This window comes from Heterodontus francisci, chromosome 38 (assembly GCF_036365525.1).
Source record: "Heterodontus francisci isolate sHetFra1 chromosome 38, sHetFra1.hap1, whole genome shotgun sequence".
In the NCBI taxonomy this organism is placed as follows: domain Eukaryota; kingdom Metazoa; phylum Chordata; class Chondrichthyes; order Heterodontiformes; family Heterodontidae; genus Heterodontus; species Heterodontus francisci.
The window spans coordinates 38,771,769-38,788,064 of record NC_090408.1 but is presented as its reverse complement, the minus strand read 5'-3'; the positions used below and the strand labels follow the sequence as shown (position 1 = coordinate 38,788,064).

At 40.3% G+C, this 16,296-nt stretch overlaps 1 protein-coding gene across 12 annotated transcripts in view; it reads left to right on the top strand.

The window, feature by feature from the left end:
* map2k5 (mitogen-activated protein kinase kinase 5) overlaps positions 1-16,296 on the top strand; it is a 352,983-nt gene that overhangs the window by 246,706 nt on the left and 89,981 nt on the right. For all 12 annotated transcript variants that reach the window (XM_068018166.1, XM_068018162.1, XM_068018165.1 and 9 more), the window contains one exon: positions 13,618-13,647. In XM_068018166.1, the coding sequence (XP_067874267.1) occupies positions 13,618-13,647 (30 nt within the window). The remainder of the gene's footprint in view (positions 1-13,617; positions 13,648-16,296) is intronic.

Below are 16,296 nucleotides of genomic sequence, written 5' to 3'. Positions count from 1 at the left end.
CATCATTGGGCATGTGATTACAGTACTCATTCATACTGCATATGCTGGTGTATTTTAATTTTGTATGTTGATATAATAAGGTCAGAGCAGAGCAAAAGCAGAGTATGCTAGTGTTTTTTGATGATTGTGAGTGATTCCTTACTGAATGGTGATAGATGTTAAGTAAATATACACATGTGAAGTTATACTCCCACAATACTGGCAAATATATGTAAGGTGCTTTCTAATAAAATTAAAGCACATGGCTAAAACTGCGGCCTCGTAGATACACCCGTGGCTAGTCAGTGGTTCCTATTGGATAGTACAGCATTAGGGGATGCTTTTTTTATGTTTCAATTAAGACCATACAAAGGGAGCTCTTTTCCCGAAAATATACTTTATTTATAAAAATTTGTAAAAATAGATTACAAAACAATTCAAACTGGATATTTCATAAAGTGCAATAAAGATCAGTTTCTTTCAATACATAACATGATGTGCCTCACAACCTTAGCATTCCAGGTAATATTTACAATGTACATTGCATTATGTAACAAAACATTCTCTGGTGCATACAGCCCGAGGGGTTTTTCACAGGTTCCAACACCTTGGTATACTATGGCGGGAGGACCTTACACAGTGATCTTTCCCCATTGAGCCTTTGCTGCGGCTGCCCCAAGCTTTAGTGCATCCCTCAGCACGTAGTCCTGGACCTTGGAATGTGCCAGTCTGCAACACTCGGTTGTGGACAACTCTTTGCACTGGAAGACCAGCAAGTTTCGGGCAGACCAAAGTGCACTTTCACCAAGTCGATGGTCTGCCCAGTAGCAGTTGATATTTAGCCCAGTCTGCATCCCTGGGAATAGCCTGTAGAGTGCCGAATTCTGCGTTACGGAGCTGCTCAGGATGAACCTCGACAAAAAACACTGCATCTCTTTCCAGACCTGCTTTGCAAAAGCACATTCCCGAAGAAGATGGATCATGGTCTCTTTCGAGGACAGCGTGCGGATGCGTTGAGATTCAGCGTGCAGGAAGGATCTGACTGGGAGAACCCTTCTCACTGCCAGCAAAGCTGTCTTGGTGCATGTTTGAAAGTTCTGGCAATGAAGCATTTTGCCAAATGAGTTTGACAGCCTGCTTGGGGAACCATCCAACAGGATCCACCATCTTCTTTTCCCACAGGGCTTTGAGGACATTAGGTGCAGATCACTGCTTGATGGACTTGTGGTCAAAGGTATTTTCTGCACAGACTTTTCCACGAAAGACAGGTGGTACAGCACAGTCCAACTGAATGGAGTGTTCTGCAGCAATGTGGACATTGTGCGGCATTCGCTGCACTGACATCCTCATCTTGAATGCGGCATTTACATTTTAGGAAGAAAATGAAAAGCTGAGAGCAGGGGCATTGAGGGAACAGCTTTAACTTGCTAGTCTCTGGCATGTTCTTCCTAGTATTCAATGCAAACAGAAGCCAGATAATAATGCAGTATTTGCATATAGAACAGATATTACCTTGTGTTGCAATGGTTATCATTATTACATGCTGGTTCCCAATCCCAGCACAATCTGCCACCAGTCTGCACCCAGTGACACTTTTTTATCACTGCATATACGCTGTGCTTAGTGTGTTTGTGAAATTGTAAGTTATTTCATAGAAATTTCTCAGCCTACAAAGAAAATGTCATTTATTTAGTATTTTTCATGTCCTCTTGATGTCCCAAAGCACTTCATAGTCAATGAATTACTTCTGAAGTGTAGTCAGTCAATCTTGTTTTGTAGCAATATGGTATGTTCTATCAATGGCTATCTTATGGGATTTGGTTAAGATGTTAGTGTTCCTTCATACAGTTTTAACAGTGAATCACTAATGCTGCAATTCTGTCAAATCACTTGTGTAGAAAAAATGCTGTTTTCAACAAAAAATTAAATGCACTGTAACTTCTCCCTTTACCCCACAACTACCATTTTCTTCCTGTCCTTTGCTGGGTTTTTTCCCCCTTACCCCTCTTGAATGTGCTGGTTTGTGTAGGAGTATGGCTACACAGGCACCAGAAATCCAGTGGTACCTTGTCCAAGTGGCAGTTCTTCTTTAGTGAGTTTGGATGTGGAGTGTTGGTGATCCATTTGATTTTTTTATTGGGGTCCACTTCCAATACAAATCAATCTCACCTGGAGCTGTGCTTGCTGATGTCCAAGCACACACACACACACACGCACACACGCACACACATATTCAGTCCATGGATAACTATGAGACACAAGAAGCTTTTGCAGCCTTTTCTCTTCATTTTAACTTCAACCACCAACCCTGTTAAGATTGGTTACAAATCACAGAACAATCCTTGGATGTTCTAGTCTATATTGTTTATGTGTTAGATTTAGCCACTGAGCAGAGGTTTTGGGGCAGGGAGGATAAGGCGACCATTGTCATTGTAAAGGGATATGGGAACAAGCAGGGAATTTGTCTTAAAAAAAGAGAGCTACCATACCAACAAAACTGGTCTCCAAAGCTGATGGGCTAAATGGCCTACTCCTCTGCACAACTGCATGTTGCCACCTACCTGCCCTCAGATCCAATTGGAGAGATGGGAGAATCACTATCTGAAGCTTTTTCAAAATTGAATTAAAAAAAAAATTAATTATCCTGGGAACAGATGATTGTAAGTATCTTATTTTAACAAAAAAAATCAAATAGAGTATTTGGAAGATGATTGGTCCTTATACCTTAGTATGTTCCATAATTTTTAATCATCCACTAAGTTGGCTCTGGCTAAATATGGTGCAAAAATGCAAATGTTCTATTGAGGAATCGGGGGAAGAGAGTTAATTAAAGTTCAAGGTGATAACCGTACAGTACTTTTAATGAATTCAAAAGTTTGCCCCCATTCCAGAATGAGGCTTGCATTTTGTTCCTTTACCATAGCCAATACTAGACTATCACCACATGTTCTCTTTAAGGAAGCATGCAGCATTGCTTTCACAATTTAAATTAAGTCCTTCAAACATGTGACCGTGTCAGGGATTTGTGCCTTCTCACATCTAATCTGATTGCATTATGATAAGATACCTACTAATTACTGCTGAAAATAGAAGAATAATTTCAGTTAAAATATGTTCATATTTTAGTAGATGGATAATACATGTTTGGGTACCTTGCATTCTCTGTTATCTCGCCCATAAGGAGGCTGAGGCCAGTTACAATTATACTGCTGCCCTACCTGAGATCATATGCATTTGATAATTCCTAATAATTGTAGCTCACACTTTTTTATTTTGAAATAACAGTAAAGTCATTATGAAGTTCTTGGTTCAAATGTAATCTTTGATTGTGGTTTTGACAGAGGAGTAAGTAAACCTTGTATAGAAAGGGTTAAAATTCTCTTGGCAACTCAGTGCCACAGTGTAGCAGATGCCTGTAATACATAGCTATGGCCACGGTATTAACAGCAGCTGTTCGACTAGAGGCCATCTACATTAACATTTGGGGCAGCAATAAACAAAATAACTGTCAAGCTTCTTTTGCAAGTGTCAGCCTTATGTAGATCAAAAGGTTAAAAAAAATTGCAAAAAGAAGCTTGTGTTAAAATTAACTTGGCAGCAACAAGACTCAAAATGATACATTACAATAAAGCCAGGGATATATGCCAAACATTCAAAATAGTGCAATGATGCACCATCTTCCAGAGGTGCCAAAACACTGATGAAATTGTGGTCTGCCGTTAATTGCAGTTTGCAGTAACATTGGAAGTAGGGGAATGAGAAGAGTAAAGGTACTTGTGCCTTAGGGGAGGGTCATGAATTAATAATTGCCATGTGCCGGATGAGCCCTGTCATAGGAGCAGAAATGAGGAAGTTGCCTCGCAGAGGGCTATCAATCACTCACTGACCATAACTTCCAGTAATTAGTGTATTTTATGGTCACTTGCTTCAGTGGCTCGGAAGCACATATGCTCCAGTCGTGGCTAAACTTTGCTGAAGTAATATTCCAGAATGATTTATCTGCATGCTGCACTGGGATGTAACCCTATATTGGTTGGAGCTTAGAGCTTAGCTGCATGCAAACGGCAGTAACTGTTAGTTTAGGTACATACAATTTACAGAGGTTGAGACCTCCATTCTATTACGCTCAGCTGCAATCTCAGTTTATACAGTTAGGCTACAAGGCAAGTATTTTCCTTCCCCGATTCCAAACAAAATGCACAGCAGCACCTGATAAGAAAACAGTTAGTAGATTTATCTTTTAATTACAGTACTAAAGCATATATTTCAAATAATTTTTTCGAAGAAGTTGCATAGCTAATTCAGTCATGGTCATTTTGATTGCACAAAAGGTATCTCTGATGTGATTAGAACATCTTTCTTCCAAGCCATGATGAGGTATTAGTGACCTGCCTCCCTCTGTGGATCCAAACATGAAGCAAATGCGTCACTTCATCACTTTGTTTCTTGCATTTGTGCTGATTCACAGGGGTGAAGATTCTACAGGTTATCTGCTAATGGCTGTTATACATTAAAAATTGAAGCCACTCTCTCGCACAGCCCTTTCAAGGCTTTGCTGCTAAGCCCTGGACAGCTTCCTCAAGTGCAGCTGTGAACTAGCTGCTGAAGATTAAATTAATTTGTAATGCTTTCTTGTCCTTCCTCTGTAAATCCTGCACATTTAATAGAAGCACCACTTCAAGTAGGCTCTGTACTTTCTAGACTGTGCCATGACCTTTTGTTGACGAGTTAACCTCACAAGCATCTTGTTTTCACTTCAGAGAAACAAAGGCTTTTAAATCTATTTGTATTTTACCACTCTGTAGGAAGATAAGAGAATTGATTTGGGATTAGTGATAAATCACATCACTACTCTTGAAGTATTAAATATGATGTGTTGTTTTGACAGAGATTTGAACAGGCAATTTAAATATGACATTTCACTGAACTACTCTGTGTATATGTAATATATAAATTACCATATTCAAATCATCAGAAATTCTCTAGGATGGGGGCATATTCAACGTTGAGTGCGATTACACATTTAGTATCATAGGCCATAAATGATTGATGTGGAAAGTGGAATAATATCACCATGTTGTAGTCAGGGATGCTCTTCTGATATTGGAGCTGAGGCATGTTTTTGGGACAAAGTTGAGAGGTCTTTACTTCGCGACTAGCTGTGCTGTTCTTGACCTGGAAATAATTGATACTTACACTCAATGTTTGATATGGCTAGTGTGTATTCCCCAACACTAACACAGTTCACCTTAAAAAATAGCAAATTGAATCACACTATAAATTAGCAGCTGCCATTTATAAGTTAGTCTTTGCAATTATTATCTTTCTGAACTGGCTTTCCGTTTCAAGCTTGTAAAATTTTAATAGCTTTTAATTTAATTTTGACATTGGTAACAGATATTTTAGAGTTCTTATGTATTTTCTACTATATTTTGCCCATTAAAATGTCTTTGGCATTTTGTATATAACAGATCAAAAATCAGAATGTGTTGCAGAGCCTGACATTGTATGAGCCAGCTATAATTTTATGTAATGATCTCATGGCATTGTTTATCATCTGGACACTAGTTTGCTGTTTAGCTGTTAACCTGGGCTGTGCCTTTAAGGTCACTGCTCTATGTAAATTGTTGAGGTCAATTAAAGAGCAGATCAAGTGAAATGAAATGACAAAGTGAAATGAAAATTGATTAATAAAATAAATAAAATTAATAAAATATTAAAATAGATGTAAATGATTGTAAATTGCAGGCTGCAGGTTAATAACTGGCTTTCTCTCTCTTTATAGATCATTTTACATCTGTAACAAAGTGTGATGTCTAGAGTGTTGCAGATGCATACAAGACTTTTATTTACATTCACAGACAATGATTTTTTTAATCATTGCTGTTTTGTAGGCATACAGTAGTTAATTTATGCAAAGCAACATCCCGCAAATAATAATGCGATAAGTTGAACTGTTTTTGGTGGTGTTGGTTGAGGGATAAATGTTGGGCAGGACCCTTCACTGTTCAAATAGTGCTACCTAAGAAAGCAGACAGACCTTGGTTTAACATCTCATCCAGAAGATAGCATCTCTGATGGCATTCCATTCCATTCCATTTGAAGTGTCAATTTAGATTATGTGCTCAAGTCCTGGAATGGGGCTTCAACCTTCTAAGGTAGAGTTGAGAGTGCAACCAAACTAAGTCACGGTTAACACCATGACTACTGAAGTCAATTTGGAGGTATTTTCTGTGCCTTCCTCGCATTAGTTAGGTGTTCAGGTCAGATTAATTTTTTAAATGTAATGCAAAAATACGCATGAAAATTTTTTAAGACATAAGTGCACTGTTGACACTTCATTTTTGTTTTGGCAAATCAACCTCCCTAGACCTTGTACATGGAGAATCGAGTGTGGTCGTAAAGTGAATCAGAGTTAGATGGCAAGGGATAATTATGCCAGGGCATGTATAAGTAAAGGTGCCCATTTTAAAGTCATACATTCTGTCCTTATTTTTTATATATTTCTATCATAAATTCCTTTGTCCACATTTACAACGAGAACTGCTCTTGTCATCTTGCCACGTTGTGGGCTGGATTTAATGGGCCACCCTGAGGCAGGGTCAGAGGCGGGGGTGTGGGGGGGACCATAGAATTGAGACGGGGAGGGGAGGGCCCGTCGTCAAGTGATTTTGTCAGGGTGGGACAAGCTGATGACGGCCTTCCCTCCCAGAGGCCAATTGAGGTCCTTAAATGGCTTATTAACGGCCACTTGAGGGCCTCTTTTCACCCACACCCCCCTCACCCCCCAGCCACTGGGATTTAACCAGCACCGGGGAGGTCGCCCAGTAATACTGCAGGATTCGGGTGGGTGGTCCACCTCCATGGGCAATTTGTGGCCCACAAAGGATCCCCATCAGGAAAAACTCCAACTCCCTGCACCTCCCCCTGCATTTCACGCCCATTCTCCCCACACCTCCCCTCACCAGGGCCTTGTAGACTGGCCCCAGTGACCCCGCCCCACTTTCCTGAGGTCCAGGTCTCTAGTGCTGGGCCTGGGTCCAAGGCTTCTGCGGTACTGGTAGTGGCTACCAGTCCTAGCAGCGCTGCCAATACTGCTAAGCTGCCAGCCCTGTGATTAGCCAGCAGCTCTTGGAGGCAGGATCCCGTCTTTAAAGGGACAGGGATCCCAGTGCCAGAACAATGCAGGATCGGGGGTGGCTTGGAAGGAGCCAGGTGGGATTCCCCCCACCCCCGCTTTTTTGTCCTGGTGCTGGGAGCCCTGCCAGCACCACATAATCCAGTCCACATTTGCACCCTCCTGCTACTAGTGGTGCTGTAATGCCTCTGTTAGTAGGAGGGTCTAATTACAGTGCGAAAATTTAATATAGGCAATTTCCATTGTGCATCCAGATAAAGGAATTTATAATGGTAAAAGTTGATGGGCAGTGCACACCGACACAAGACATTTTTATATATATATAGATGTTTGAGATTCAGCAGTATAAAATGTAACCAATTTTGAAGCCAGCTCAAAAGCCCGCAGCACCCTATTCTTAGCTCAGGATTTGAAAAAGGGACAAAATAGAGGCCAAAGCCCCTTTCCCCATGAGAGAGAGGTTATCAGGGTGACTAAATCTCTCATGCATTTCCTCCTAGCTGATACAACAGGAAGTATTAACAGAGGCCTAGGATTATTTTATCTGCCTATGCAGCATAGGTGAAACTAATGATGTCGGACAAAGATAGAGTGAAAAAAAAGTATGCTTTTGGCTGGCTTATGCACATGACCAGAAAGAAATAAAGACTTGTATAACATTTTGTCGGGCTATCAGAAACTCCCAACATACCTCGTATGTAATGAATTACTTTGAAAGTGCATCTACGGTTATTTTATAGGCACTTTGATCACAGCAAAATCGCATAACCAATAATGAGATAAATGACCATTTACTTTTGTTGCATGGTAGCTGAGGGAGTAATATTGGCCAAGACACTCAGAAAATTACTTTCTTTAAATAGTGATCTATCTGAGCAAGCACATAGGCTTCCTCCACATTGTGCCCCCACACACGTATATGTTCTATGATAGTATTATTAGTTTGGTGACTGAGTAATGTTTTCGATTTGTAAACTTGAATTGTGAAAAGCAATCCGTATTACAATTATAGACTTTGTCTGAATATGGATTATGCCTTAAGAGTATATTTTGAGCTACATGATAGGGTGTAAGATTACAAATCTCATCATGGAAACAGTTTTAGATAAAAGAGTAACATTCAAGAATTTCACCACATTAAAGGACGCTGGCCTCCTCAATAGCTCAGTTGGTAAAGACAATGTGCAACTAAGCAATGCAGTCTTGGAGTGATATGCAGTTTGCACTACGTTAGCTGATTTCAGTTTTAGAGACAGTAAACTTGCTACAGTTGTCCTCTGCACCTTTGTTAAGGAAGAGATTCCATTCTTGGTTTAACCATAATTCATCTACCTCCATTGCATGCTAGCAACTTTATACACTGGTAAACTAATGATACTATTTATGACTATATGTGTCTGATCCCACTCTATTGCTAGCCAATTTACCTTCTGCTAGAAATTGCATGTTTGTTTGGGTTGGGTGAGGAAAGAATTATGTTTGATTGTTCGGCCTTATTTTTTTCCTCCAACCGTTGAATAGCCGACAAACACTCTGTCTGGGCTTAGATATGAAGAATAGCGTTGGGTAAAATGCCAGAGGGTATTCCGTGCCTGTCCAACTTTACCCCGACACGAGTTAATATCTTTGAAAGGGGGAAGAATTGGCAAAGACATTGGCTTAACCATAATTATTTGTCTGCCTCCATTGCATACTTGTAACTGTTGTCACGACCGAGGTGGAAGGAGGGCACCGTTTATACAAAGAACAACAAAGAACAGTACAGCACAGGAATAGGCCATTCGGCCCTCCAAGCCTGCGTCGATCTTGATGCCTGCCTAAACTAAAACCTTCTGCACTTCCGGGGTCCGTATCCCTCTATTCCCATCCTATTCATGTATTTGTCAAGATGCCTCTTAAACGTCTCTATGGTACCTGCTTCCACCACCTCCCCTGGCAACAAGTTCCAGGCACTCACCACCCTCTGTGTACAAAACTTGCCTCGCACATCCCCTCTAAACTTTGCCCCTCTCACCTTAAACCTATGTCCCCTAGTAACTGACTCTTACACCCTGGGAAAAAGCTTCTGACTGTCCACTCTGTCCATGCCGCTCATAACTTTGTAAACCTCTATCATGTCGCCCCTCCACCTCCGTCGTTCCAGTGAAAACAATCCGAGTTTATCCAACCTCTCCTCATAGCTAATGCCCTGCAGACCAGGCAACATCCTGGTAAACCTCTTCTGTACCCTCTCCAAAGCCTCTACGCCCTTCTGGTAGTGTGGCGACCAGAATTGCATGCAATATTCTAAGTGTGGCCTAACTAAAGTTCTGTACAGCTGCAGCATGACTTGCCTATTTTTATACTCTACGCCCCGACCGATGAAGGCAAGCATGCTGTATGCCTTTTTGACTACCTTATCCACCTGCGTTGCCACTTTCAGTGACCTGTGGACCTGTACGCCCAGATCTCTCTGCCTGTCAATACTCCGAAGGGTTCTGCCATTTACTGTATACTTCCCACCTGCATTAGACCTTCCAAAATGCATTACCTCACATTTGTCCGGATTAAACTCCATCTGCCATTTCTCCGCCCAAGTCTCCAACCGATCTATATCCTGCTGTATCCTCTGACAATCCTCATCACTGTCCGCAACTCCACCAACCTTTGTGTCGTCCGCAAACTTACTAATCAGACCAGCTACATTTTCCTCCAAATCATTTATATATACAACAAAGAGCAACGGTCCCAGCACTGATTCCTGCGGAACACCACTAGTCACATCCCTCCATTCAGAAAAGCACCCTTCCACTGCTACCCTCTCTCTTCTATGACCGAGCCAGTTCTGTATCCATCTTGCCAGCTCCCCTCTGATCCCGTGTGACTTCACCTTTTGTATCAGTCTGCCATGAGGGACCTTGTCATAGGCTTTACTGAAGTCCATATAGATAACATCCACTGCCCTTCCTTCATCAATCATCTTTGTCACTTCCTCAAAAAACTCAATCAAATTAGTGAGACACGACCTCCCCTTCACAAAACCATGCTGCCTCTCACTAATAAGTCCATTTGTTTCCAAATGGGAGTAAATCCTGTCCCGAAGAATCCTCTCTAATAATTTCCCTACCACTGACGTAAAGCTCACCGGCCTATAATTTCCTGGATTATCCTTGCTACCCTTCTTAAACAAAGGAACAAAATTGGCTATTCTCCAGTCCTCTGGGACCTCACCTGTAGCCAATGAGGATGCAAAGATTTCTGTCAAGGCCCCAGCAATTTCTTCCCTTGCCTCCCTTAGTATTCTGGGGTAGATCCCACCAGGCCCTGGGGACCTATCTACCTTAATGCTTTGCAAGACACCCAACACCTCCTCATTTTTGATAATGAGATGACTGAGACTATCTACACTCCCTTCCCTCGGCTCATCATCCACCAAGTCCTTCTCTTTAGTGAATACTGATGCAAAGTACTCATTTAGTACCTCGCCCATTTCCTCTGGCTCCACACATAGATTCCCATCTCTGTCCTTGAGTGGGCCAACCCTTTCCCTAGTTACCCTCTTGCTCTTTATATATGTATAAAAAGCCTTGGGATTATCCTTAATCTTGTTTGCCAATGACATTTCATGACCCCTTTTAGCCCTCCTGACTTCTTGCTTAAGTTCTTTTCTACTGTCTTTATATTCCTCAAGGGATTCGTCTGTTCCGAGCCTTCCAACCCTTACGAATGCTTCCTTTTTCTTTTTGACTAGGCTCACAATATCCCGCGTTATCCAAGGTTCCCAAAACTTGCCAAACATATCCTTCCTCACAGGAACATGCCGGTCCTAGATTCTCATCAACTGACGTTTGAAAGACTCCCACATGTCAGATGTTGATTTACCCTCAAACAGCCACCCCCAATCTAAATTCTTCAGTTCCTGCCTAATATTGTTATAATTAGCGTTTCCCCAATTTAGCACCTTCACCCGAGGACTACTCTTATCCTTATCCACAAGTACCTTAAAACTTATGGAATTATGGTCACTGTTCCCGAAATGCCCCCCTACTGAAACTTCGACCACCTGGCCAGGCTCATTCCCCAATACCAGGTCCAGTACGGCCCCACCCCTAGTTGGACTATCTACGTATTGTTTCAAGAAGCCCTTCTGGATGCTCCTTACAAATTCTGCCCATCCAAGCCCCTAGCACTAAGTGAGTCCCAGTCAATATAGGGGAAGTTAAAATCACCCACCACTACAACCCTGTTACCTTTACATCTTTCCAAAATCTGTCTACATATCTGCTCCTCTACCTCCCGCTGGCAGTTGGGAGGCCTGTAGTAAACCCCCAACATCATGCCTCGCTGCATGACCCCTCCGAGGTGTCCTCCCGCAGTACAGCTGTGATATTCTCCTTAACCAGTAATGCAACTCCCCCACCCCTTTTACATCCCCCTCTATCCCACCTGAAGCTCCTAAATCCTGGAACATTTAGCTGCCAATCCTGTCCTTCCCTCAACCAATTCTCTGTAATAGCAACAACATCATAGTTCTAGCGGGACCAGTTCTCCCGGTCACAACATATATTTAAATTATTTTCCTTCAGACCAGTACGGTCAATCATAGACTCTATTTTTATCCCAGAATAAAACACACCAACCAGGTTTCTTTAATAAACAACAAAATTATCAGATTATTATAGCACAAGTCTTAACCAGTAATTAAGTAAAGCATATATACACAGATTGTAATATTAAAGTTCTCTTTTTACCTTAGCCCCTCCCATTCACGTACATACATATACCGGTTAACCAGAAAAATAAAAGGACTTTTGTTTTTAGAGCTCTGTTACAGACAAGAAAAACACACTTGGGCTGAATACTTGCATAAAACACAGAGGAGATATGTTGTGTTCCAAAACTGGCATACAGTCTGGCCTCTGAGTACACATAGACGGGTCACTGGGATCTTTAGAACAGTTCGTTTCAGGCGCCATTGAGAATTAATTTAGCAGGCTTTTCTTCAAAGACAGGAGACGAGATGAGTTGACACAGTGGACTTCTCAGGGTCTTTTAGAGAGGTGCTGGAAAGCTGAGCTAGTTTGTGGTCTTCTCTTCTTGCTAGTTCTCTCCCTTTTTATACAGTTCAACCCTAACTCAAAACAATTAAAAAGCAAAATCGACAACAGGAGGTCAACCTTATGACCTCCATCAATCTTGACCTGTCACTTCTTTGTAAACAACTTCTCCAGATGTCCAAAGTTTTCTGTTGTTTATTGAGCTGGAAGTCAGATGGTTTCCCGGAAATGCTTCTTCTTGTTGCAGGAAGTCAAGTGGTTTCCCAGAAAGATTTGTTTTCCTCACAAGACCTCTCATGTCCCTTTTAAAAAAAAAACATTTCCGAGGGACTGTTTTTTCAAAGTCAAATGGCCTTTACATGACCCCAATTGGAAACCCCAGAGTTTAACATTTCTTCAATCTTTCAAAAATGAATCCTCAAAAAATATATTTACAAAACACAGAAACACTTTCGTAAACTATACAAACTGGTAAACTAATGATACTATTTATGACGAGATGTGCACTTGCGAAGAGTAGGATAATGCAGATGATTTGTGATTTCAGAGATGCCCTTGCATACTAGATATCTGGCTTTAGAGATGTAAAAGTTACAAAGAATGTAAATGCATTTTCTGACTTGATCGTCCATTGATGATATATTGGTTTGAATTTCCAGAATTGCTAAATAGTAATGACCAAGAGCACACATTAGTGGACTAAATTGTTTAATCTTAACATGGGGTGCTCTCAGCCACAACATACAAAATTCCACACATTTCTTATTACTTATACAGTAATGATCTTAAAAGCATTCAGAAACAAAGTATTTTATTTTCCTGAAGTGATTCTTGCATTATCCCATAATGCACTCTAGTTAGCTATTCACATTCCAGGAAATGGTCTGTGGCATCCGATGCTTTAACGATATTGTAGGAAGCCTCTTTTACCCACTTCCACTGAAACAGATAAACCTTGCACCATTCCTATGTAACACTGAAAAAAATGTATTCATGTGTCTGCAAAAGCTGTGATTTGGACTCAGAAGCGGAACGGTGGTTGATAATTTTCATCAGGGCCGCATCCTTCTGGAGATACAGCCTTTTTCAACCCCTGGTGATACTGAAACAGGGAAAATTAAGAAGGACATTAGAGCTTCATTAAATCTGAAGCACATTTAGTACAGTGAAATATCTGCAGGCTATTTCTTAGAAGATTACATACTATGCTCTGTGTTCCCTTTTCTTTTAAAATAGCTCAGTGTAGGAATTTATCAATGATTAAAATAAAAATCCAATATTAAACTTGTGTTTAAATTACCTTTTAAAAAAAGTTTTGCATTTTAGAAGTGTTTTTAAAATAAAATTGTGAAGTGTAAATTTCACTTGGGGGTTTTTTATGGTAGAACTCAAGCTCTTGTCTTAAAATGAGACTATGCCCCACATGCAGATCCTTAACTAGACAAATATTATTTCCTTTTGCAGCTTGCTCTTGGGAGGTTTCCATATCCTCAGGTAAGATTGTTCATTACTGGCTTTTGCCACCATGACATTCATCCCTATGTATGAAGGTGCAAGGGAGCAATCTTGAAAGTTTGTGCCACATACAAATAAAGCTGCGGTGTTAAATTGAAATATGCTATCTGTCCAGTGCTTTGGAAGCCATTTTTTATCCCCTATTTCTCTCCTCCCCAGCAGCCCTCTGGCCGTGGTTTGTATCGACTAAACAGCCTCTGGCTTGTCTGATTTAAAAATGTTGTCGGCTTACACTCTTTGAGCATCCATTAACTTGTTATTATTATGCAAATAAGAATTGTATTACACATACAAATATATGCATGGTTAGATTATGCATGTGTGTCACAAGCATGCTTACTGAATAATCAGCTCAGATTTGCTCCTCTTCCTGATATTTTCTGTTCTTTCTCCCCCAAAGTTTTTGAAAATTATGTCAATCACACTGACTCTTGTGTCTGTTTTTGAAGGATTTCCAATGACTGTTGCATGCTATATAGCTAAGTTGAGATGCAAGTCTGCATATTAACCAAATGTGCGATTGATTGATTGAATATTACATATTTGATTTACCGGTACAAGTATAAGAAATTTTGCTTCCCTTTCCAAAAAAAGGAAGGAGAGAAAAAATGACTGACTTCTCTCAGGCTGTGAAACCAGGCCGGGTTAATAAATTACATTGAAATGACCCGAAGTAAAAATAACTTCTGTGCAAATAGTGCCCCTGGTATTGTAAAGCTTTGAATGTTTTCACACCCCATTAATTTATTACTTCTCTTTCTTCATCTTTAAATTTCATTTTTTTTAAATTCAGACTCCCTGCTGCAGTAGTGATTTTCATCTTGTTGTTAATTTTCCCTGCTCCATATGGAGCTCCAGACATTTCACCTGGAGGCTGTACTAGATTTTGCTGTAGTGATCGCACTTCCGGAGGCCAAAACTGTCAGTTAAGGTTCCTGGTGCATCTGTCTGCACCAGGCATTTTTGCTGGCACCGAGAGTGTGAATAACAAATTGGATGCACCTGAGATTTGGATGATTAGTGTGTTTGTGTATCAGTGCTATGTATGTACTCCTTGTAAGCAGATAGCTCTGGGGGGGCCTAAATAGCCGCCATAGATGGAACTGTACTCAAACCTTACATTTTGGCTTCCCCGAGTATGCTCACATTAAGAGGCTTGGAATATTTCATCCTGCTTTGTCATTGATTAGAAAAGAGTCTTTAATTTCATTTCACCCCATGTTGTGATTAATTTGCATTCTTTGTCAGAAGTTAATGAAGTTTTTTACGGTTCACACTGAAAATCCTTGAAGACATCTTATTTGATCTTCTGTTTATACAACCGCCGGCAGATGCTGTTTTGATTGATAGCACGCTTTCATTCCCCAAGTTATTTTAAGCAACTGCTCCGTTTGGATGCAATATATAGCTTTTTTTCCCCTTTTTCTCGTCGAGGAAAAAAATTAACAGGAATTTATGCTAAAAACTGACACTAGCCTCTGGGAGGTTAATCCCCTCTGTTGCTGCTTTAAAATGTTTTTGGTCTTTATGTAGCTCTAATTTAATGAAAAGTAAAAGTTTGCTGAATAGATGTCGAGTACTAATTGGAGTCAATGCAGGACAATCCCTGAAGCAGCATGTACCAAGGTTTCTTCCTTTTTTTGCATATAATCCATACTATTGACACTACTTGCCCTGAACATTTTCATTCAGATGCAGACAACTCATCAAGGATTTAAATGCATGTTTGACTTGGAAGCTGCAGTTGCAAATTAAAAAATTGTTTTATTTTTGAAAATTGACACCTTCTTCTAGAATTTTAAATAAATTCTTATTTAAACATTTACTTCAGGATGAATGTTTCTCATAATTGCAGATTCAATTATTTTTTGCCCAACAAATTTATTGTTATATAATGTCAACAAATAGCATGAAATTTAAACTATAAAGCCATCTTTCAGAAGGGAAGCTGATTGCTTTAGGTGCAAAACATTCAAAGAATTTGTTTGGTGATTAAGCTAACCTTATAGTAGTACATTGCAGTCTTACCAGCCCACCAGTTTATCTAAAATTACAATTCCCACCAATTGTAGTTTGTCTATACACATATTATGTGCTTTTTCACTAATGATTTGGCTTTATAAAGAGAGGCACAGAATACAAAAGCAAGGCAGTTATGAAGAACCTTTATAAAACACTGGTTTGACCTCAGCTGGAGAATAGCTTCCAATTCTGGACACTTTAGGAAGGCGTTAGAGGGGTGCATATAGGTAAATAGAGGTAAATGATTTCGATCTAATTGCCATTACAAAGACATGGTTACATGGTGATCAAGGTTGACGAGTAAATATTCCAGGATATACAGTATTTCGGAAAGACGAACAGAATGGCAAAGGAGGAGGGTAATGGATGACATAAGGACATTAGTGAGAAAGGATCTGGCCTCAAAAGATCATGAAGTAGAATCAGTATGGGTGGAAATTAGGAATAGCAAGTGGGAGTAGTTTATAGGCCCCCTAACAGTAGTTATACTGTTGGACAGAGCATTAAAGAAGAAATTATTGGAGCTTGTAACAAAGGCAATGTAATAATTGTGGGGGACTTTAATCTTCATATAGACTGGGGCAATGAAATTAGCAAAAGTTGTCT